We start from the raw sequence: 22554 nt of genomic DNA on the forward strand, positions 1-22554 counted from the left end.
CTCACCCGGAAGTCCCTCTCAGTGTCCTCACAAGCACTTGCATGTCAGGCGCCTCTTCATCTCTTGAGGACGTCAGTCCTGTCAGACCAGGGCTCTGTCCCTAGAATCTCATTGAATGTTCACCTCTTTAAAGTCCTCATCTTCAAATACAGTCGTATTGGAGGTCAGGGCTGCAACACAGGACTTTGGGGGGCGGGGGCCACAATTCAGTCCATAACAGGGGCGTAGAAATCCTAACAGCACTGAGTCCTCAGAACCATGAACATGGTATCTTTCTACGGATTTACATTCTTCTCTCATCCAAGCTTTATAGTATTGACTGTACATATTTTGTGTAGGGCTGAGGGCCCCACAGGGTCATGGGGTGAGTCTTATGCTGTGCTGAGGCGCGGGATCCGAGAAATAAAGAGGACACAGAACTACAAATAAAATGCAGCTGGGCTCGGGGGTCCACGCCACCTATAAGCAGAGTCAGGCAAGGCCCCGAACGTCCAGAAGCGTGAGTATTTACTGTGTATAGGTCAGGGGGCAGGGCAGTGAGTGAAATCATCTTTAAGGATAGTGATAGGGTCGTGAGCAATAAAACATGGGGTCCACCCCCATTAGGTCACCTAGGCCAGGAGGTGGACAGTGCGCAGCAAGGGGCCCGTTCCCATGAAGGCAAGGGCCGTGTGCAGTAAGGGGTCCACCCCCATTAGGTCACCGAGGCTTGAAGGTGGGCGGTGCGAAGTGAAGAGGGTGCAGTGTGCGATACTTCTGTCTATGGAAAACTACTTCTAAGAAGATTTATGGGAGGATGCTTTAAGTCACACAGCAGTGACAGAGCTGTCAAGGTTACCGCCACCTTCTGGCAGCTTCCAGTGGGTTCTATGGGAAGATGCTTTTTAAGCAGCACAGCAGCAAGAGCTGATAGAGTTCACAGTCACCAAGGTGGATTGCCGTTCTGAGGGCAGCCTTCCACAAGAACGGGAGCAAGGTCCTACAACTCCTTTATCAGGAGTGGCTCTCGCCCCAAGCCTGCCATACAGCGGGTATCTTTATGATACTGAATGCTGCCGCCTGGGCCATGGATTCTTGTCCTGGTGTAACTGTTTTCCCTTAAATCATGCTCTTCACTGTGTTTGCTCCAGGCATTCCTCCGATTATAAGCTGCTTATTCCTTAATTCGTGCTCTGTACTGTGTCCACTCTAGGCATTCCTCCGATTACGAACTAAGATATAAGTATATATATAGGGAAATATTCTTCAGGCACTCATATTATCAACTATTATATGATTATATATAGAGGATTATATAAAGGGATTCTTCAAGCCCTATTTCTATAAACTAATATATGATTATGTAAAGGGTTATATAAAAGGAAATAGCTGAGTAGTAACACTATAAAGTGAGCTATTCCTCAGGCCCTAACTGTGCCAGGGTTCTACTTAGCTCTCATTTCTTGGTGCCTATATGGAGGGTTACCCACATTTTGTACATACATTGAACTTTTTTATGATTTTTAATGCTATCATAAAAATATTTTAAAATCAACCTTCCAGTTATTCATTGGTGATATGTGGACATATACTCGATTTTTGTATATTGATTTTGTACATACTGTGACCTTAACTAAACTTGTTCATTAGTTCTAGCAGCCCTTTGGTAAACTCTAAAGAATTTTCTGTGTATGTGATTATATCATCTACAAGTGAAGACAGTTTTGCCTGTTCCTTTCTCATCTTCATGCCTTTCATTTCTTTGTCTCATGGTGCTGGTGGGAGCATCTGGGGCAGTGCTAAGTGTAGGAAGGGTGAGAGTGGACATCCTTGTTTCCAATGTTTTGCAGAAAGCATAATATGTTGTTCATGATTCAGGATATTTGCTGTAAGTTTTCCTGAAGATTCCTTTATCAGGATCAGGAAGTTCCACTCTAGTTTCCTAGGAGTTATGATCATGAATGGACATTGAATTGTGTTCAATTTTTTTTATTCCCACAATAAAATTAGCAAATGATTTTTCTCCTTTCTTATGGAGAATTACACTGATTTTGAATTCCCATTTAGTCATGTTGTATTTTCTTATATATTGCTGGATTTGACTTGCTAGTACTTTGCTAGGGAGTTTTTGCCACTGTTCATTGGGGTTATTGGTCTGTGATTTTTCTTTTACTGTTTTTGTCTAGTTTTAGTATCAGGGTTTTCAAATCTCATGAGATGAATTAGAATGTTTTCTCTCCTTGTGTATTTTTTGAAAAAATGTTAGAATTTCCTTAAAAGAGATGGTCCTACTCTGTCACCTGGTCTGGAGTACAGTGGCTATTCACTGGAGCGATCATAGCTCACACTTGCAGCCTCAAACTCCAGGCCTCAAGTGATCCTCCTGCCCCGGCCTCCCAAGGAGCTGGGACTCCAGGTGCGTGCCACCCTGCCCAGCTAAATGTTTGATGTAATTTAACAGTGAAGCTACGTGGGTTTGGAGTTTTCTATGCAGGAAGATTTCTAATTATGAACTCAATTTCTTTACTAGGTCTAAGACTAATTAGGTCTTTTTTCCTTGTCTGTTTTGATAATTTTTGTCATTAAAGAACTTGTTAACTTAATCTAGGTATATAATTTCTTGACATAAAGTTGTCCATACCTTATTTTTTTTGAAGTTTATAAGCTCCGTAATGATGTCTTTTGCGTGTCTGTGTCTGTGAGAGAGAGAGAGAGAGAGAGAGAGAGAGAGAGAGAGAGAGGGAGGGAGAGACAGACAGACAGACAGGGGTTGCCCAGGGTGGAGTGCAGTGGCGCAGCCTTGGCTCACTGCAGCCTCGACCTCCTGGGCCCAAGTAATCCTCTCACCTCAGCCTCCCAAGTAGCTGAGACTACAGGTGCATGCCACCATGCCTGGCTAATTTTCCATACATTTTGTGGAGATGGGGTTTCGCCATGTTGCCCAGGCTGGTCTTGGCTTCTTGGGCTCAAGTGATCCACCCACCCAGGTGGATCTGAGGCTAAGGTGGGAGGATCATTTTCAAGCCCAGGAGTTCAAGACCTGCCTGAGTAACCGTGAGACCTTGTCTCTACAAAGAATTTTTTTCAAAGACCCAGGCATGGTGGTGCACATATGTAGTCCCAGCTATTCAGGGGGCTGAGGTGGGAGGACGGCTTGAGCCAAGGAGTCTGAGGCTGCAGTGACTGGGCTATGATCACACCATTGCACTCCAGCCAGGCTGACAGAGGGCTGACAGACTGAAACCCTGTCTCAAACATAAAAAAGAAAGAAATTATACTCTGCATGGTTTTAGTCCTTTTAAATTCATGGACACTTGCTCTGTGGCCCAGAACATGAGCTATCTTGGTGAAAGTGGCGTGTACACTTAAAAGGAATGTGGGCCCGGTGTGGTGTCTCATGCCTGTAATCCCAGCACTTTGGGAGAACGAAGTGGGCGGATCACCTGAGATCAGGAGATCGAGACCAGCCTGGCCAACATGGTGAAAACCCGTCTCTACTAAAAAAAATTACAAAAATTAGCCAGGCATGGTGGCAGGCACCTGTAATCCCAGCTACTCGGGAGGCCGAGGCAGGAGAATCACTTGAACCCGGGAGGTGGAGGTTGCAGTGAGCCGAGATTGCGCCTGGGTGACAAAGCAACACGCTGTCTCAAAAAGAAAAAGAAAAAAAAGGAGGCAGAGCCATCAGCTGATAGAGAGGGCAGTTCGGGCAGTTCAGCTGTGCTGTTGAGCCTGAGGGCTGACAAGACACCCTGGGGCAGTGTCATAGAGACTGGACCTGGCAATTCAGGCATCCCTGGAGACCCGGCTGGGCACGGGCTTACTGGAGGAGGAAGGCGGGGCACAGGGTGAAGACAGTTCTAAGAATGTGGCTGCAAAGGAGAGCCAAAAAAAAAAAAAAAAAAAAGCAACAGGTTGGTGAGAGAAGTTGGATAAAGAGGTGGTTTTTAGTGTGGGAGAAGCCGCACCCTTCATGCGAATGAAAATAAATAAAAAGAATCATGCTGTAGGAGACAGGGAAACTGCAGATGGGTGCCCTGGCGGAAGCTCGGGCCGGGGACTGGGTGCACAGGACAAGCGCGCTGGGCGAGGGTCTGGCTGCCCGGGCTGCAGCTTCCTCGGTGGAGCGAGGCCGGGCGGGGACGGGGCGAGGCGGGGCAGCGGCTCGGGGCCGGCTGCCAGCCAGGAGCTGGGACAGAGCGCGGCGCGGGGACTCCCTCTGCTCTTCCTGGTCCAACCGATGGCCGGACCGAGATGTGACTCACGCGCCCCGAAACCCACCCCGCAACGGCACGGCCGACAGGGCCGGGCGCGCCTCCGCTCCCACCCAGCGCACGCCCATCGCCCCCGCCGCCGGCCCCGCCCCGCGTGGGGTCCACACCGCGGCCTCCGGAGCCACGGTCCCCCGGGCCCGGTCTCCAGGTCCGCCCGCCGCAGCGGGCCTCGCACTCCCCTCCGTTCCCGGCTGCAGGACGGACGGCGCCGCTGCCCTCTGGAGCCCCTGCTGTGTGTCTGGCGCCGAGCTGGGCCCCCGAGGCCCCCGAGCCCGCCCAGGGGGTCCCTTCCCCGGGCCGGAGCAGGAGGCACCGCGGGGTCCAGCGCGCCCTGCGCGGGGCGAGCTCGGGGACGAGCGCCCGCAGCCTCCCGCCTGGGCAGCCCTCACCCGCCGTCCGCAGCGGAAGGGACCGGGCCGCCAGCCTCCGGGCGGGCATGGCCTTGAGGCCCAGACCGGAACTTCCCTTCGGCCTCAGTTTCCCCGCCGGCCCCGCCCCCAGCGCCCGCACACGCGGCCCCTTTAAGGACTTGCTGCGCCCTCCCGCCTCTTTTTTCTCGCGCGTCTCCCCTCCCAGGCTGCCCCGCCCTCGCCGGGAGCGCGCCTACGTCACCGCGCAAACCGCGGCCGTGTCTTCGCGCCTGCGCCACCTGGGTCGGGGTGAGCCATTGGCTGCCGTGCTCAGGACCCATGGTAGGGGGCGGGGCCTTTGCCGGAAAGGGTGGGGCGACGGCGAGAACGGCCGTGTCTAGCCGTAGGTGCTGTCGTCGCCGTGGTGACCTCCGCTCCGGCCCAGGGCCAGCCAATGGCTGTAGAGCTCTTGGGCACCTGACGGGATGGGCGGCCCCCGCCGGAAGGGGCGGGGCGAGGCGAGCGGTCGCGTCAGTCGTAGGTGCGGCAGTGACTACGCCGCCGGGCGGGGGTCGCGCCGGCCTAGCACCTGGGGCTCTGCGGGGGCCGGGCAGAGACCTGCGGTCCCGGCGTGTCCGTATTTCCGGTGTCCCCGAGAGCTTCGGCGACGGGGCCGCAGGGCGGGCCCTGGGCCGCATGACAGGCGGCAGCCCCGCAGCACCGCCGAAGCCGGCGCGCCCGCCCGGTGCAGCCGTACTGCCGGGGAGACCCCGCGGCCCCAGTCTCGCGCGGCCCCGCTGGGCCCCTCCTCTCCCCGGGTGGGGCGCAGCTCCGCAGCCTCCGCCCGCGGCCTCGCCTGGCGCGTCCTTCCGGGTCCTCCGGCCTTTCCGTGCCGGTGCTGCAGGCCCTGGTCCCTTCCCACCCTGCACGCCGCTGTGCTCCGGCCTGGGCCTCCGGGCCGGCCGCCTCCGGCGCGACTTCCATTGGCCTGAGTTTCCGGGCAGCTCTTGGCCTGTGCAGCCTTGCTGGAGGCCGCCCTGCGGCATCGGAGTGGACGAGGGAAACAGCAGCAGTCACGTAGGGGAAAAGCTGTTGAGGACGGTGCCGTGCGTTCCCGTAGCGCACGCGCCCGGTGCAGTGCGGCGTCCCACGCGCGTGCCATGTAGAGGTTCCAAGTCGAAGGTTCACTTTTAAAACTGTAGCCGCCGGAAAGGCCTTGCCGGACTCCCGCTGGCCGTCACCTTGAGTGGTCATATTTCCCAGAGAGGCACCCACCAAGGTAAAGACAGGCGGGCCCCAGCCTCAGGGTCCTCCCGGAACTTCGGTTTATAGTGGAGCCCAGTAAACACGTTAGTAACACCAAGAGCTGTAAAATACAGATGATGACTTAGCGTCTTTGCCTTACTTATTTCTAGATATGGATCAGAAACTTTCAAACTTGGTAGAAGAGCTCACAACTTCAGGAGAACCCCGACTAAATCCTGAGAAAATGAAGGAACTGAAGAAAATTTGCAAGTATGTGTTAGAATTCAGTAATTCACAGTAACTGACTGGCCCACTGAGCCCAGTACACATAGGGCCCCCTGCCTGCCCCACCTGGGCGAGAACCACCCGAGGGACACACCCAGGACATTTTCTCAGGGCCCTGCAGTGCCCAGCTCTGACGGGCGGCCATCGTCCTAGGGTCAGGGCGTGTGGCGTTGGGAACACATCAGCGCTCTGCTGTTGCTTCTCTTCATTCCCGTGTGCAGGGCGTAGAGAACATGATATAGGAGTTCTTGAGTGCACATACGTGATTTAGAAAGAAACGTTACTTTTTTTTCTTTGCTGTTGGACTTTGCAAAGGGAGAGACTAGAGCTCGCTGCTGGGCGAGTTGCTCTATCTGCATTTACACTGTGTCTGCCCACATCTCCCTCCAAGGAAAACGCTGGCCAGGATCTCTGCCGGTCACTCTGAGGCAACCAGAGATTCACAGGGGAAGCAAAACTTCCCCTCGGAGGCCAGAGCATAAGTTGAGGACACTGATTATCTTGTCTCCTGCGTTTGTAAAACGGGAACTTAGAGATTGTTTATAGTGATGGAGTGTTCATATTTTGATAGAACTTCAGGTCAGGTTTTGTAGCATGCCCCAGGAAATCCAAATCACAGTGGTTTATGTGGGGCCAGGATCTGGGAAGAGGAGCAGTCAGGAGGCGCTGGAGACATCTGCAGCACTAGGCTTTCCTTCCCTTCCTTGCTGCAGCAGGAGGCACCCAGCTGAGCAGTGCGTGTTTGTGCCGGGTGGTGTTCGTTCGTGCCAGGAGGTGTGTGTTTGTGCCTGGCGCTGTGTGTTCCTGCTGGGTGGTTTGCATTTCAGGCTTTGCTGTGAGGCCTCAGCTCTGTGAATGCAGCTGCAGTTGATGCAGGCAGATAGATGGGCCGCCTTCCAATGAAACTTTGTGAATGGGCTCTGCGTTTGAAGTCTGCAGCGTTTTCACGTCTCATCAAGTATTTCTTGCTTGTTCCAACATTCTTGGCTTGCGGCCCACACAGAAACAGGCCAGGCTGGGGAGCTAGAGGTGGGCCTTGGGCAGTAGTTTGCAGACCTGCTCTAGAAAAGGGGAGAAGAAAGATGGGAAGGCAGTGATGTTCCCTGTCACACGTGTGCGGCATCCCTGCATGGAGAGCCTTCCTCGCCCGTCCTCCCTATGCCGGCGGTTGGGTCAGGCCGGCTCACATCCCCAGGTCTTCAGAGGAGCAGCTGAACCGCACCTACCGCCTGCTGATAGCACAGCTGACCCAGGAGCACGCCGAGATCCGCCTTTCAGCCTTTCAGATTGTGGATGAGCTCTTCACCAGGTCTCACCAGTTCCGGGTGCTGCTTGTTTCCAACTTCCAGGAGTTCCTGGAGCTCACGCTGGGCACGGACCCTGCACAGCCTCTGCCGCCCCCCCGGGAGGCGGCGCAGAGGCTGAGGCAGGCAGCAACCCGGGCCGTGGAAGGGTGGAATGAGAAGTTCGGGGAGGCCTACAAGAAGCTTGCCTTGGGCTACCACTTCTTAAGACACAACAAAAAGGTAGGTGGATCTGGCCATTTTCTTAGAGACTCTGGTTACCCAATGGGAGGAGGGCAGACCGGACAGAGGAGAAGATGTGCTTCCTGTCGGGCCTGGCGTGGCAGGGGCTTGCTTGGCCTTGCGTAGGCACCCAGGGTGCTGGACCATCCATGGGGTGTGGGAGAGTGGAAGCAGCTGGGGTCAGGGCCTCCCTGAGAAGGGTGGCACAGCTCTGAGACGAAGAGCAGAGGCTTTATGTGTGGATGGCGCTGAGCCTGCATTTGTTATTTTTTATGCGTGTGTAGGAGACAAAAGCCAAATTCAGTTTTTCAGATGCAGCGTTTGCTGTGACAGTGGCCTCTGGCCTCGGGACCTTTCCCAACCTTGCACGTAAAGGGTCCACCCAGAACCCCTGTGGGCGCTGCCTGGTGCCTGGCATGATGAAACTGACCAGGTTCTGCCGCTGTGGCCTGAACGCAGCCTGAACGTTGCCCAGACCCTGCCGTGTCCCCTGCCTCACCTGCCACAAAGCCTCATGTCCCCTCAGGGCGATGGCCCAGCCCCGCCAGCGTCCCTGTGTGCCCATGGAGTGCCCAGTCTCCCGGGTTCATGTTTGGCTTGTTTCAGGCCCCTGTGTCCAGTCAGTGGCTCTTGCCTGCTAATGTAACGGGCACGCTGCTCTCCACCTACGTGGCACTTGGGGTGAGAAGTCTCATTGCCTCTTTTAGTGTAGCAGATGTGCTGGCTTGCCCAGGCCCAGGCGGCAGAGCGGTGCGCATTTTACTTAGCTGTAATGCGCTGTGAATGGCTGGTGTGAGGTGCACACCTATAGACCTAGTGACTGCAGGCTGAGGCTGGTGGATCACCTGGTCCTGCCTCAGCAACACGGCGAGACCGCTGTCTCTTTAAAAAAAAAAAAAACTCACTGTGAACTTAAAACACCCTGTCGGCTGCTGGCCACACGTGAATGCTGGGTCTTCTGTTAGGCCTGCTTGAGTTTTCTTTTCCTCACATTGTTTATAGATAGCCCCAGTCCTTTTTTTTTTTTCCCCCCGAGATGGAGTCTTGCTTTGTCACCCAGGCTGGAATGCTGTGGTGCGATCTTGGCTCACTGCAACCTCTGCCTCCCAGGTTGAAGCTGTTCTCCTGTCTCAGTCTCCTGAGTAGCTGGGATTACAGACATGCACCACCACGTCTGGCTAATTTTTGTATTTTTAGTAGAGATGGAGTTTCACCATGTTGCTCAGGCTGGTCCCGAGCTCTTGACCTCGTGATCCTCCTGCCTCAGCCTCCAAAAATGCTGGGGATTACAGGCGTGAGCCACCGCACCTGGCCGGCCCTAGTCTTTAATTTCAATTGCTCAGGTGGATTTTCAAGATGCAAGTGCTCGAACTCTGGCCGAAAGAAAGAGAGAAGAGGAGAAGCAGAAGCACTTGGATAAAATTTACCAGGAAAGAGCCAGCCAGGCGGAGAGAGAGATGCGAGGCAAGTGCCCAGGACGGAGGGAGGGGTCCGTGTCCCTGGGGGCTGCCTACGGTCCAGCTGTTCGTCCTCCTGGACCCAGGGCCCCGGCTGCAGGGGACCCCGGTGTTCAGACAGGCGCAGTGGATATGGTACAGTTCAGACCGGGGAGCATTCTCAGCCATAGACCCTGCTGTGTCCCCAGGACCCTGCAGGGACCTCCCAGGCCGGCCATGCCTCTCCCGCGCCCTCTGGTGGTCGCAATCACCCACGTCCATTCACTGCGCAGACCCTCGGGCAGAGATGGGCATGTGGGCAGTGGTCTGAGCCCTGGCCTGGCTGAAGGCCGTCCTGCTCATTTATCTCATGGCTGCCTTGCCCTTGCCAGCTCCTTCCCCAAAATCTCACCATTTACTTCATGATAGTCAGCCTTTCTTGTGAGGGGCACCACCGGAGTGTGAGGAATGTGGGGCAGGCCCACATGCCACGGCCTTCCTGAGGCGGCTCCTGATGTGGGTGGAGACACAGCCCTGTGTCTTCAGACTGCAGGGCTGGGGGCTCTCCCTGTGCCTCAGATCCTCCCACCGACAGACCGTGGTCCCCCGCATGGGCCCTGCCACAGGCCACTTCTGGGAAACGCAGGCCTCAGGGGCCCATAAGGCAGGCAGGCAGGCAGCTGGGTGCCCGGATGACGAGGAGGCCACCAGGAGGAAAGCTGCCCTGGCCTAGGAGGTGTGGCACAAACAAGGGCATTTTGTTGCTCTGGAAAGGAGCTGCAGCCTGGTCCTGGAAAGTGCAGGGGGGCTGACGACCCCCGAGCACTTGTGCGCACTACCCAGAGGCGCGTAGAGATTGTCTTGCAGGCCCAGCGGCTGAGCTGGTGCTTTCAAAAGCAGTTACAAAGCTCACTACACGGCCAGGCGCAGCGACTCACCTGTCATCCCAGCACTTCGGGAGGCCAGGGTGGTTGGATCGCTTGAATCCCGGCGTTTGAAGCCAGCCTGGGCAACCCCGTCTCTACAGAAAAATTAGCTGAACATAGTAGCACATGCTTGTGCTCCCAGCTAATCAGGAGGCTGAGGCAGGAGGACCACCTGAGCCTGGGAGTTCCAGGCTGTGGCGAGCTCTGATTGTGCCACCGCATTCCAGTGCAGGCAACAGTGCCACCCTATTTCAAAAAACAAAGAAAAACGTGTGGTACACACACCAGAGGCCTGGCTTTTCTTGGGAAGAAAGAAGGCCCCAGGGGATGCAGGCTGGGTGCAGGACCCTGACCCACCTGGTGCTGAAAAGTGATGCCCTTCGGGGAGTGAGCCTCTGGGTGTGGTTTTGCGGGGCTAGTGTTTTTGCTGCATATGGCGCAGGAGACAGGTGTCCTGATCTTTTGGCAGAAATGTCTGGAGAAATGGAATCCTGCTTGACAGAGGTGCAGAGCTGCTTTAGGCTCCTGGTACCGTTTGGCTTTGACTTTGGCCCGAGCCTGGAGACAGAATCCTTTGGCATGGCTCCTGATGCGTCCGATGCCCCCCGCTCCTCCTGCGCCAGCCAGGTGGGCCCTTGCCGGTCTGGCCCCCCTGACCCCCGGGACGGGGAGCAGCCCTGCTGCAGTAGGGACCTGCCTGCCTCTGCAGGCCAACCCGGAGCAGGCGGCGGGGCACTGCCGCCCCAGGCAGCTGTGGGAGACCCCTCAGATGAGGACGAGGACAGCGACCTCGAGGAGTTTGTGCGGAGCCACGGGCTGGGCTCACACAAGTACACGCTGGATGTGGAGCTCTGCTCAGGTAACGGCCTGCCCGGCTCCTGGCTTAGTCCCTCCGTCACTGGCACCCAGCCCAGCAGCTCTGGACTGCAGGGGAGTCCCCTGGGGACCGGGTCAGGGGTCACCACTAGGATTTTCCTTTCTGTGTGGCCTCCGCATTGGGCTCCCCCCACCCATGCCAGGCCTCTGTGGCCACAGGGACACTTCTAAGAATTCATGGCAGCCCCCTGCCTTGGCAAGGCTGTGGGCAGATCGGGGACTCACAGGTTTATGGTGGTCCTCGAAGGATGGCAGAGCACAGGTCTGACCTCCAAGTGACCAGGAGCCTTGGGCAGGCTTTGTGGGTATCCTGCCAACTCACAGGCCTGTTAGGGTCCTATGTCACCATGAGGGGTCAGGTAGTGCCTGCCTTTGCCTGGAGGAAAATGTGATCCTGAAATGGCCTCATGCAGCCTTGGTGCTCTAGCCTGGGTGGGTTAGGGTTGTAGAGACACGGCTGCCACACTCCTTGGCGCCAGCTTCCTCTCAGGCCCCGGGCTCCCCTCCTGGGGTGGGCAGAGGCTGAGGCCCTTTGAGTATGTGTGTGGCTGCAAATCGCTCTCTTTGAAGAACCTTCTTTGGAAGCAGGCACATTGGGCGTCCCTTCACCAGGCCCGGAGGCAGCCAGGCCGGCAAGCTGCTGGGAGAACTCATCTTCCAGGCTCAGCTGCCCAGAAGTGTCTCAGGAGTGAGGCCGCAGGCAGCCTGCAGGCCTGTGTGGGGTGGACACCGCTGCTGCCAGTCCCCGGGCACCCTTGCCTACACAGAGCTCGGCCCTGTACCGGACACTGAGGGTGCCACAGTGGGAGAAGCCACAGCAGGGCAGTCAGAGCTGGGGTGCCTGACAGAAGAGAGGCCAGGCTGGGGGGGTGCTGGTGACGCTGGGATGGACACCATCCTGTGAGGTGGGCTGCAGAGGGGAAGGTTCTGTGCCCAGTGTGTGAGTGAGCTCGCCCCTCTGGAGGGATGGCTGCAGTGGAGGAGGTTGAGACACAGGCGGTGGAGCTGGAGTGAGGGGGGGCTTTGGTGTTAAGCCACATGTTCTTTCCTAATATCATAAAACATTGGCTTCTCACAGCATCAGATTTGGGATCCCCGGAAACAGGGAGGGCATGTGGCAGGTTCCCCGCAGGCTCGAGCAGCCTTTGCCGCGTGCTCTGTCCGTCTCGCTGGGGTCTGTGGGAGACACCCGCTGGCGCCCTCAGGTGGCCTCTGTGTGCTTCTCCCCAGAGGGCCTGAAGGTGCAGGAGAACGAGGACAACCTCGCTGTGGTCCATGCCGCCCGTGACACACTCAAGCTCATCCGGAATAAGTTCCTGCCGGCCGTTTGCTCCTGGATCCAGGTGAGCCTTGAACTTGGGACCTGTGGGTTGATAGACATGTGCAGTATTGGGCTTGAGGGGTCTCTTTCGTGGGGGTCTGTAGCCAGGGGGGATGGAGACTGAAGGGCCCCTGACCCGTGAGGGCTCTGTCCCTTACTCGCAGCTTCGTCCTCTGCATCCCGAGTATGTCAGGGACTTCCCCAGGCCAGTGGACCTGGCACTTGCTTCCCAGCGGGATGGCTTCGTAGGGTCTGCCAACTGGCCTCTGAGCCCTCCGCCCCCTTGTTTCATACAGCGCTTCGCTCGCGTGGGGACCCACGGTGGATGTTTAAAACGTGCCATTAACCTGAAGGCAGAACTGGAGCTTGCCCTGAGGAAATACAAGGAGCTGGACATCGAACCCGAGGGAGGGCGGGGCTGCAGGGTGAGTGGGCAGGCAGTGGGTGGGGAGGGGTCCCAGGTGCCTCAGTGCGGGAGGAGAAGCTGTGGGGACCATGTCCTGGGCCTGTGGGCCTGGCAGAGCCCAACCACACACCAAGCCCACTCGGCCTTAGCAACACCTGCTTTCCTGGCAAGGGCTTCCTGTAAGCCCAGCGTCATTGTTGTGGTGGCAGAGGGTACGGTGCAGCTGTCAGTGCTGTCTGGCCGCCATGCGTGGTAGCTGAACAGAGGTGCTGAGCACCGCGCATAGAGGAGGCTATAGGAAGCCACCAGTCAGGCCATCTCCTACAATCTAGTCCCCCCACAGCTCCTAGGGAGTCGCCAGCCATGTGACGCCTGTCCTGGTGGGCACTGTATCCACTAGAGGAGAGACCCCTGGCAAGCTCTCGGATGGCCAGGAGGGTCAGTGTGGGCACCAGTGCCCACCTGGAGTACTCGGGCCACTGTTTGCTGGGCCCTGTAAGAGGCTTGGAAGGGTCATGGGGGGCACTGCAGTTTGCTGAGCAGGGAGCATGGGGCTAGAAGGGGGCAGGAACACCAGGAGGGGCAGGAGGCTGGAGGGAGGTATGGGGCGCCTCCGGCAGAGTGACATGGGGAACTGAGACTGCTGCACTGGGCGTGTCTGAGCCGGTCAAGGGTGGGGTGCCCTGCACACTGCTGTGCCAGGGCCTTGAGGAGCTGCCTGAGTGTGGAGTGGCCTGGAGGGGTGTGAGAGCCGGGGTCCTCTGCAGCGTCCTCAGCGGAGCCCAGCGCAGTCGGGTCTTGGGACTGGAGGCACACAGCAGCCACCCTGGGCTCGCACAGCAGCAGTGCTCTCCCTCAGGGAACCCAAGCCCTGAACCCTGACACCCCGGAGCCCAGACCCTGATCCCAGCCCTGGTCTGGGAGATGGTGGCCTTTCAGCTCTCCTCACTTTTAGGAAAGCTTTGGAGTGGAAGTGAACGCTGTGCTTTTTACTGGGAAGAGGTCGGATTCCATGGCGGCAGACATGCGGGGGCCGTGGGAGTTGTGGGGCAGTGGGGAAGCTCCTGTCCGTGAATTTCCCAGCCTGTCGTTTTCCCCAGGTCAGTGGCCCTGCATCCTGGATGTGGTGGGCGTGTGCAGCCCCCGGGGGCCAGCAGAGGGCGAGCTTGCTTTTCTTCTTTAAGCCCTGAAATTCTGACTCCGGGAGAATTTATAGTCATGTGGGAGCCCCGTGCCTGGCAGAGTCGCTGGTCCCTCAGAGGCCGGGCTGCTCATGTGGCCGCGTTTGTGGGTGCTGTTCAACACCTCTCTCCATGCGGAAGTACTTTTGGGAGTTTTGATGAAAAGATACTTTCTACAATGAGAAGGGTTGCTTTTCTAGGTTTGGGAGGAAGATGGTAAGTGCCATCAGCACATAGGGATCAGGGTGAGCCCACTGCCCATGCCCATCACGCTCAGGCCACAGGGTTGCAGCCACAGGACCAGGCCCTGCCCCGGCCCCTGTCACCATTCCCGAGTGGGCCTTGTGGTGGCCGCCCACTGGGGTCACGGGGCACTTCCTGAGGCTCACACTGAGCTCCTCTCAAGGTCACTGCCCCATCTCCACTGCATGGGAAAGGCTTGCTTGAGCCTCACACCGAGACCCTGAGCCAGGCACTGCCCCCGTGCCACTGCTGCCACCCTGGACTCGCCTGGCCTGGCTCCTGCAGTCTGTGGATAGTTTTGTCTGAAGGTGGCTAGTGGGCAGCTGGCTCATTGGGTCCACAGAGCAAAGTGGGGGCCGATGGGTTGCGTGGTCTGGGCCCCTCCAGCTGGCGCAGTCCTTTTAGTACCAGCAGCGGGGCTGGGGCAGCCAGGTGGCTCTGTTTGGCCTGAGGCTCTGGCATCAGAACCTTCTGGAATGCTTGGTGCTGCCCCGTCTGCATCCCACAGCTCCACAGCATCTGGGACGGCTCCTGAGCGGGGCTGGCTGGTAGAAGTGAGTCCAGGGCTGCTGCAGCTCGGCCTGCTTGTGTGGGGATGAGGAACTGCCACTTCCCGGGTCAGGACTCTTTAATGCCACTGTGGACCAGAGACACCTGCAGACTCCTGGCTGTGGCTGACTGGCACCCACAGTTCCACCTCACCCTGGTGGATATAGACTCCTGTGTGCCAGGGAGACCAGGCGCCCTTCCGTGAGTGTCTGGCTCAGCCTGGCCCCCGGCCTGTGTGAGCTCAGGAGCGCTGGCTTCCCAGACCACTGCAGTGCCAGCCTCTCCTGCCACAGGGCTGCTCAGGGGTGCTGTGTTAAGGGCCTGGTCAGTGGTGGCCAGGGCCTGCAAGACAGGTGTGGGCCGTGCAGGGGGGTGCTAGGCAGGGCACAGCCCCCTGAGGGACCCCACCTGCTGCTGCTCCCACCCACCAGGTCCTGGAGACCCCACTGATGCCGTCAGCTATCTCTGAGCTTCTCAGTGACTGACATGAACGTCTCCCACCCCACATGGTTGAGCCGTTAGCACTGCCCTCCGTGGCCCGTGATCCCAGCCCTCAGCACACAGGCAGCCACCCTGACCCAGCGCCCAGGGCCTGCCACTATCTCCCTGTCCTTCCTCACTCCTGCTGGTCAGGGGCCTGCTCCTGACTCATCTGTGTGCGTCCTCTCGAGATCTGAGCGGTGGCACTCGGCGGGGGGCATCTTCGGTCAGGACTGACGCACTCGGAGGGCAGCTCTGGGTGCTGGTGCAGGGCCCTTCTCCTCCTTCGGCCACATGGTCTGGCCAGCAGACGTGCCCCGGCCATGCTTCAGGGCTGGTGAATGTGCGAGGGCATCTGGCCCTGTGAGGCTGGGTTGAGGATGTCACAGCTCTGGGGGGAAGTGAGGCGCCACACTGCTCCTTTGTCAGTTGAATGGACACTTTCCAGACCCTTCTCTGCAAAGTGTTTTTTTTAAAGCGCTGCTCTGAAGCCCTTGGAGATTTTGCTCGCGGCAGCTGGAGCGCGAGGAGCTGCCTGGAGATGAAGTGATTGGCGAGCTCGCCTGGCTCAGGTGAGCGATGCTTCCCGGAATAGACGCGGCGCTGCTGCAGTATCTGCCCATCTTTCCCGGCTCCTCTCAGGCCACGGCCGTCCGAGTGGCGTGTGTGTGGCAGGTGGGGCTGGCTGTCGGACGTGGTTGTTAATTAGAGCTGTTTTAATTAGAAATTATGAATGAGGTGCTCCTAGTTAATTTTGAATAAAATTTACAGAGGGTTTAAATCACTTCCCTCAGTGTCTCCCCATTTAGCACAGGATTGGCGTCGTTAACTCCGTGTGTAGAACAGGCCACGCTAATTCAATCATGCCTGATTTAAATATTTTTAGAACTTTCAGCAAACGTGCAGGAGACGGGAACACGGAACGCTGCTAGCTGCGGGCAGGAGGCAGGAGCCCAGACTAGGGAGGCCCAGCCTGTCCTGTGGCGGCTCCGGCCGGTGCTCGTGCTGAGGTTCTCCTCTTGCAGTCACTGGGAGCAGACGCTGTGTCTTTCCTTTTTAGCGTTTCCCACTTGGTTTCTAGGTAACGCTGTTTTCCTTTCGGCACAGATGTTCTGTCTTCAGAAAATACTTAGGCTGATTTCGATATGTGTAGCTGTGCGTTCGGAGTGCCTCTGTGTGGCTTCCCTCGGGGAGCAGGCTGGGGGTGAATTTCCCTGGATGGATGTGCAGCGCCATTTGGTAGATTTAGTGTCCAGTCTTGCCGCGCTGTAGGGCAGGTGTGCTAATCCATGCTGCGTCATTCACTGAGCTAATTGAAATCCTCCGGAAACTTTCACGTGCCTACTGCCAAGTTATATAGCTCAGATCACCAATTACTTTGTATTTTGTAATTAACAAAATATTAATTTCCTACCAGCCAGTGAGTTGGAAAAGCGTCTTAAGCATCAGTCTCTTCGGTACCGTCAGCATGGTTTTCTCCTTCCTTTTTCTGGTTATTGGGTTGTTTGTTTATGTGGCTGAGACATCTGTGTGGGTGTTTGTTTTTGTTCTCGCTGATGTTGAGCCTGATGTGGCAGCCACGTGGTTTCAGCTGTGGACGCGTCCTCCATTGCTCACATAACCCAAGTCGTCCCAACTCTGTGGTTTTCTTTCTCTGTTGGCCACCTGCCTGCCTCCTCCAGCGGGCTCACTACCAAAGCTCTGATCTTTGGAGTTGGATGCCAGAAGCATTCTCCTGCTGTCTGATGTTCAGCGGGCTGGGATGGAGCCGATAGGCCCTTGGGGACCCTGTCAGCCCCTGGAATCGAGGCCCCACCTCTTTTCCCTGCTGTGCATGAGGGAAAGTTCTCTGTGATGCTCTGGAGCCACGGGAGTCTGACTTCCTGGAGGTGAAAAGGACAGAAACTGAAAACCCGGGAATGAAATGTGGACCTACCAGGCACAGGCAGGGGAGGAGGGACCTAAATCAGCGCCGTCGGAAAGCCTTGCGCCGCAGTAGGGACGGTAAACAACCTTCCTGGGTGATGGGCTCCTCCATCACGCCGAAGGCCACACCGCTGCGTCCCCGAGGGCTGCCCGCTGGCGGGGAGCAGACATACCGGTTCTCTGGAGTTAGCGCGGGGAGCACTGGGAGAACATCTCAGGCCCAGCCAGGGCCTTGTGCCAGCCCGTCCTCCCACGCTGGTGGCAAAGGCCCCATCTCGGGCTTTTACCGTCTCCCAGTACCTGTCTGCAAACAGAGGGCACTTCCCAGACAAGCCTGGCGCTCCCTGAAATACCTCCCACGCCATGATCCCTTTCGTTTGGAAACAACCCTGATTTTCCACCTCATTTCACAGAGAAGCTGAGCCTGGTCCCGGTCTCCTTGTCGAGGCCTGGCCGCCTGATGAGCATGGATGTGCCTGACGGCTGCCTGATGAACAGGCTAGCCCACTTCCTGGAGGCTGGCCTTCTGGCCCCTGTGGGCCCTGGGTGCCCTCCCCCTCTCTGAAAAGGTCGGTGGGCAGGGGTCCCTTCCCACACCTGTGAGGCAAGTGTGTGTGAATCACAGGAGCCCTGGAGCCAGGACACATGCAGCCTTCATTTTCCCATGCCCAGAGTTTGCTTTCTCTGCGGAGCTGATGGGGGTCAGGGCTACTGGATTTGGAGGTGCCAGACCTTCTAAGAAGTCATTCCGCTCTCCACTGAGGGGGTGTTTACATAAAGTCCATGTGAACCCTGGGGCCTCAGCCGGCTTCCTGAGCACTGCATAAAGCATGCCAGCTGAGCAAGACCCAGGTCCACAACCTCTGCTCATAACATCCTGTAGGAGACCCAGAGCAAGCACCAGTTTGGCTGCCTTGGCCCAGTTCCATCCGTCTGGAGGGCAGCACGGACCCAGGACCCCCGGCCTGTATCTGTTCCACAGATGTGTGTCTCCGTCTGGCAGACGGCTCTCAGACCCAGCAGAAATTTTGCCCACAGCCTGGCTCTGGAATCGACCTCTAGGCATCCTGTGGACCTGAGGTCTCTCTGTCTCTCACACCCTGGAAGGCCCCCAGGCCTGTGGCGCTGTGGTCCTGGCACCTGCAGCCGTTACTCCAGGACGCAGCCGAGGCCCACTGTGCTGGCTGGCAGCTCCCAAGGGCATGTCTGTCTGAGCCTCATTCCTGGGAGGGAGTGAGTGATCTGGGGTTAGACGATCTGGGAAGAGGCCTGCAGCTCTGTGTTTTGTGACATTCTTGTAAGAGCGTATTGATGAGTGTAGATATTCTAGTAAAGAGCCCGTCATTCTAAGCAGCAGTGATTTGCCTCAGCATAGTCTCTGGGCCGTGGTTTCAGAGGTGAAGACGCACCCGTGGAGCTGTGTCTGCATCCAGCAGGTTCAGGGCTGCCCGCCAGGTGCCCTTCCTGCACGCTCACTGTGGCCAGCCCCGCGCCGCCCTGCGTCCTCTGAAGGTGCGTCCCTGGCAGGCGAGATGCACATGAGATATTGGCCTGGCCAGGCAATTTGCACGGCCTTCCAGGGAGGGCATTAGCATATAAATAGCAGATGCAATGACGACCATCACAGCTGAGCACGTTTAATTTTTAGTTTATAAGATAGAATGGGTTTTTAAATGCATAGCCATCAAGGCGCTGAAAGACAAATGCAGTTTGGAACTCACTTGTCTGACGAGGCCTTACATCATTTTTTTTTTTAAAAGGGAAACAGACACACATAAAACTGAACAAAAGTGATTTCTTGGGTGAAAAGTAATTGAGACCGCGTACCAAGTTAATTAGATCGTACAAAATTTATTTAATGGCCCCAGCTGTATCTCCCAGCCTGCGTGTGGCAGGCGGACCTGCCCCTTCACACGGGCCTCTTCCCTTCCTTCTCAAATAATTAGTAACCACGTCACCCTACTTCTGGGAACTGATTGCATTGTATATTTTAGCCATTTTATTGCTTGTTTAATTATGATGATGGAGGCTCATTTTTCTAAATCCTTTTAAGTGTGGGTGAGAATCCGTCTGTATGAAACCGGCAGAGGCCCCAAGTGTCCAGCACGCCTCCCCGCAGAGCCAGGTTCCGTTGGGGGCACGTGTGCACAGCTGGGCGTGGTGCTCCGTGTCGAGGGGTCTGTAGCTTCCACACTGCGGATCCGCCTTGGGAGGCTTCCATGGCCCTGCAGGGGACTTTGTCCATTAGGAAAGGTGCAGCACAGGTCACAGCGCCCGTGGGGGGACGGCCTGCAGGTGACCTGCACCTCCCACGCCCCTGCCTCATCACAGGAAACTCAGCCTCCAGGTCGGGATAAAAGCAGACTGCTCTTGAGAGCCATTTCCAAACTTAATCTCATTGCGTGACATCTCCAGTCCCAGCACCGCCATACGATGTGTGATCTCCGTTTCAGGATTTCTGCTCATCCAGAGCCCCCAGTGCCGGTGCCCAGCCCCTCAGACACACGGTGCTGGCCCCTGGCTCGTCTGTCCCTGAGCTTGAGGGCCGGTGGCCACTGCCTCTCACCACTTGGTGATGTGACTTCTCAGAGGTGAACTGGATGCATGTGGGAACACGTGGAAGAGATGCTTAGTGTGGGGCCTCACTCTCCCTTTGGGATCCGTGCACTTCAAGACCACAGGGAGCTCTGTCCCTGGTGACCACGCTGTTCCTGTCCTCTGAACAGGTCAGTGAACAGCTACACAGCGTCCTGGGCTCACAGCTCCCCACCTTCAGCATCCCCGCCTGTCCCTGGCATTCAGTGTGCCTGGTGCCAGATGTCAGAGGTGACTGCACTGTGGTTTTCAGACACGAGAGTTTGTCTCGTGTGAATTAAAACCTGAGAACAGCAGTTTTCAGCCTTATGTTTAGTATTAGCAGGGAAGTCCCTAAATCCTGAGTTGCTGTGGTTTGAGGGGTCACCACAGCCTCTAAGTAGTTTCAAGCTGAAGTGTGGATAGGGGCTGTGGTGGGCTCTTGCCCGGGAGAAAGCCCTGGGCCTTCCTGAGAGGCGAAGCCGCTCCTGTGGGACCTGGCCAGTGTGACAGAGGGAGATACTCGGCAGGACCAGGGTGGCCTCATCAGCGCTAATTCAAGAACAAAGGGGAACCCAGGGCTCCAAACTTAAATTACAGAAATGAACCATCTTAGTTGGGGAGAAAGAAGGTATAATTCCTAATAGTTGGCTCAGCAGTTAAGTATTTTTTAGGAAGTGAAAATTTGATAAAAGTCCCCGATGAAATTCAAGGGTGCGAGCAATAAGCATAATATTTTTTGAAAATGACCCCCATATTTAAAGCCTGGCACTATATGTTATGCATTGTAGCACCCGGTCCACATCTACCTTTTAGAAAATTAAAACACATAAATTCTGTTTAGTGTTTGATACGCGCTGCACTGGCTGAGAACCGTAATGCCCTGAAACCTTGGGCTGCTTTCCACCTTTCATAAATTCCTGGGCAGATTCTGTACAGAAATAATTTTCAGGTCCGTGGCTTGTTGTTATTCAGATGTGATGGATCGCCGTCATTTGCTCAGCGCGGGAGCTAAGTGCCCTCGTCATTTCCAAAGAGTATAATTGGGACGTTTCACAGGTCAGCGGTGGAGACAGGCTTCCCTTTTGATCAGTGTTAGACTGATAACAAAAATTACAGTTTCCAGTGATTAATGTCTCCTGTGTTTCCCAGATGCATGGCCATGGGCCGCTCCTAAACAAAGTATACTTGGTCTGACGATGCTGGTGTTGGGGCCACCTCCCGACAGGGTGCTGGGGCCTGGGCCCTGTGGCCTCCTGTGGCTTGGCTCCATGGGGCCTGACTCCTTGGAGACTGGTTCCATGGGGGCTGGCTGGGTGGGGCCTGGCTCTTTGTGGCCTGGCTGCTTGGGGGCTGGCTGCATGGGGCCTGGTTCTGTGTGGCCTGGCTCTATGGGGCCTGGCTCTGTGTGGCCTGGCTCCACGGGGGCTAGCTCCATGTGGCCTGGTTCCATGTGGCCTGGCTCCATGGGGACTAGTTCTGTGTGACCTGGCTCCATGGAGGCTGGCTCCATGTGGCCTGGCTCCGTGTGGCCTGGCTCCGTGAGGCCTGGCCCCATGGGGCCTGGTTCTGTGGGGGGGCTGGTTCCATGGGGGCTGGCTCCATTGGGCTAGTTTCGTGTGGCCTGGCTTTGTGTGACTGGCTCCATGTGGCTTGATTCCATGTGGCCTGGCTCTGTGGGGGCCCACTCTCTGTGGCCTGGCTCTGTGTAAGCTGGCTACATGGGGCCTGGCTCCATCTGGCTGGCTCCTTGTGGCCTGGTTCCATGTGGCCTGGCTGCGTGGGGCCTGGTTCCATGTGGTCTGGTACTGTGGGGCCTGGCTCTGTGGGGGCTAGCTCTGGCCTGGTTCCGTATGGCTTGGTTCCATGTGGCCTGGCTCCATGGGGGCTGGCTTCATGTGGCTTGATTCCATGTGGCCTGGTTCCATGGGGGCTAGTTCCATGTGGCCTGGCTCCATGGGGGCTGGCTCCATTTGGCCTGGCTATGTGAGGCCTGGCCCCATGGGGCCTGGTTCTGTGGAGGGCTGGCTCCATGGGGCTGGTTCCATGTGGCCTGGCTTCGTGTGACTGGCTCCATGTGGCTTGATTCCATGTGGCCTGGCTCTGTGTCCTGGCTTTGTGGGAGCTGGTGCTCCATGGGGCCTGGTTCCATGTGGCCTGGATCTGTGTGGCCTGGCTCCGTGGGGGCTGGCTGCATGGGGCCTGGTTCCATGTGGTCTGGTTTTGTGTGGCCTGGCTCTATGGGGGCTAGCTCTGTGTGGCTTGATTCCATGTGGCCTAGCTCCATGGGGGTTGGCTCTGTGGGGGCTGGCTTCATGTGGCCTGGCTCCATGGAGCCTGGTTCAGTGGGACCTGGTTCCGTGGGGAGTGGCTCCGTGGGGCCTGTTACAGTGGGGGCTGGCTCCGTGGGGCTGGCTCTGTGGGGGCTGGCTGTGGAGCCGTGGTCCCCTGCTTACTTGGGCTTCATTTCTGGTGAACATGTGGGCTCTTGCCCTGAGGATCAGGCTCTTCTTAGTTGTCCTTCCTCCCTTCAGGAAACACACCTGGGATTGTGGGTGCTTTGAGGCGTTGCTGCTGGGAATGCTTTTTAGAAATGACACTGTGTGTCAGAGTGATTCCATTTCCCAGTTTTCCTCTTATAAACCCTTTAAGGGTCCCCCGCTTGGTATTCCTCCAACAGGGATCTCCCTTCCAGGACATTTCTCTCAGCTGTGCTGTGGGGCTGTGGGAATGCAGGCGCCTTCACCCTGGGGGCACCTCCCCCCCTAGGGACACCTCCACCCAGAGACACGTCCACCCCCACCACCAAGGGACACCTCCAACCCGGAGGCACCTCCACCCCCACTACCCAGGGACATTTTCACCCAGGGACACCTCCAACACACCACCCAGGGACACCTCCACCCGGGGCACCTCCACCCCACCACCCAGGGACACCTCCACCCGGGGCACCTCCACCCCACCACCCAGGGACACC

The 22554-nt window shown here is 57.1% G+C and overlaps 1 protein-coding gene across 4 annotated transcripts in view; it reads left to right on the forward strand.

The window, feature by feature from the left end:
* The first annotated feature begins 4975 nt into the window (after nucleotides 1-4975).
* UVSSA (UV stimulated scaffold protein A) overlaps nucleotides 4976-22554 on the forward strand; it is a 42492-nt gene continuing 24913 nt past the window's right edge. For 2 of the 4 annotated variants that reach the window (XM_017538973.2, XM_017538977.2), the window contains exons 1-7: nucleotides 4976-5140; nucleotides 6019-6118; nucleotides 7329-7659; nucleotides 9003-9123; nucleotides 10491-10880; nucleotides 12128-12240; nucleotides 12515-12643. In XM_017538973.2, the coding sequence (XP_017394462.1) occupies nucleotides 5089-5140; nucleotides 6019-6118; nucleotides 7329-7659; nucleotides 9003-9123; nucleotides 10491-10880; nucleotides 12128-12240; nucleotides 12515-12643 (1236 nt within the window). In that variant the 5' untranslated portion in view covers nucleotides 4976-5088. The other 2 variants (XM_017538976.2, XM_017538975.2) reach the window with 2 other exon arrangements.

The sequence above is a fragment of the Cebus imitator genome, unplaced genomic scaffold (genome assembly GCF_001604975.1).
Source record: "Cebus imitator isolate Cc_AM_T3 unplaced genomic scaffold, Cebus_imitator-1.0 Scaffold117, whole genome shotgun sequence".
Taxonomy (NCBI): domain Eukaryota; kingdom Metazoa; phylum Chordata; class Mammalia; order Primates; family Cebidae; genus Cebus; species Cebus imitator.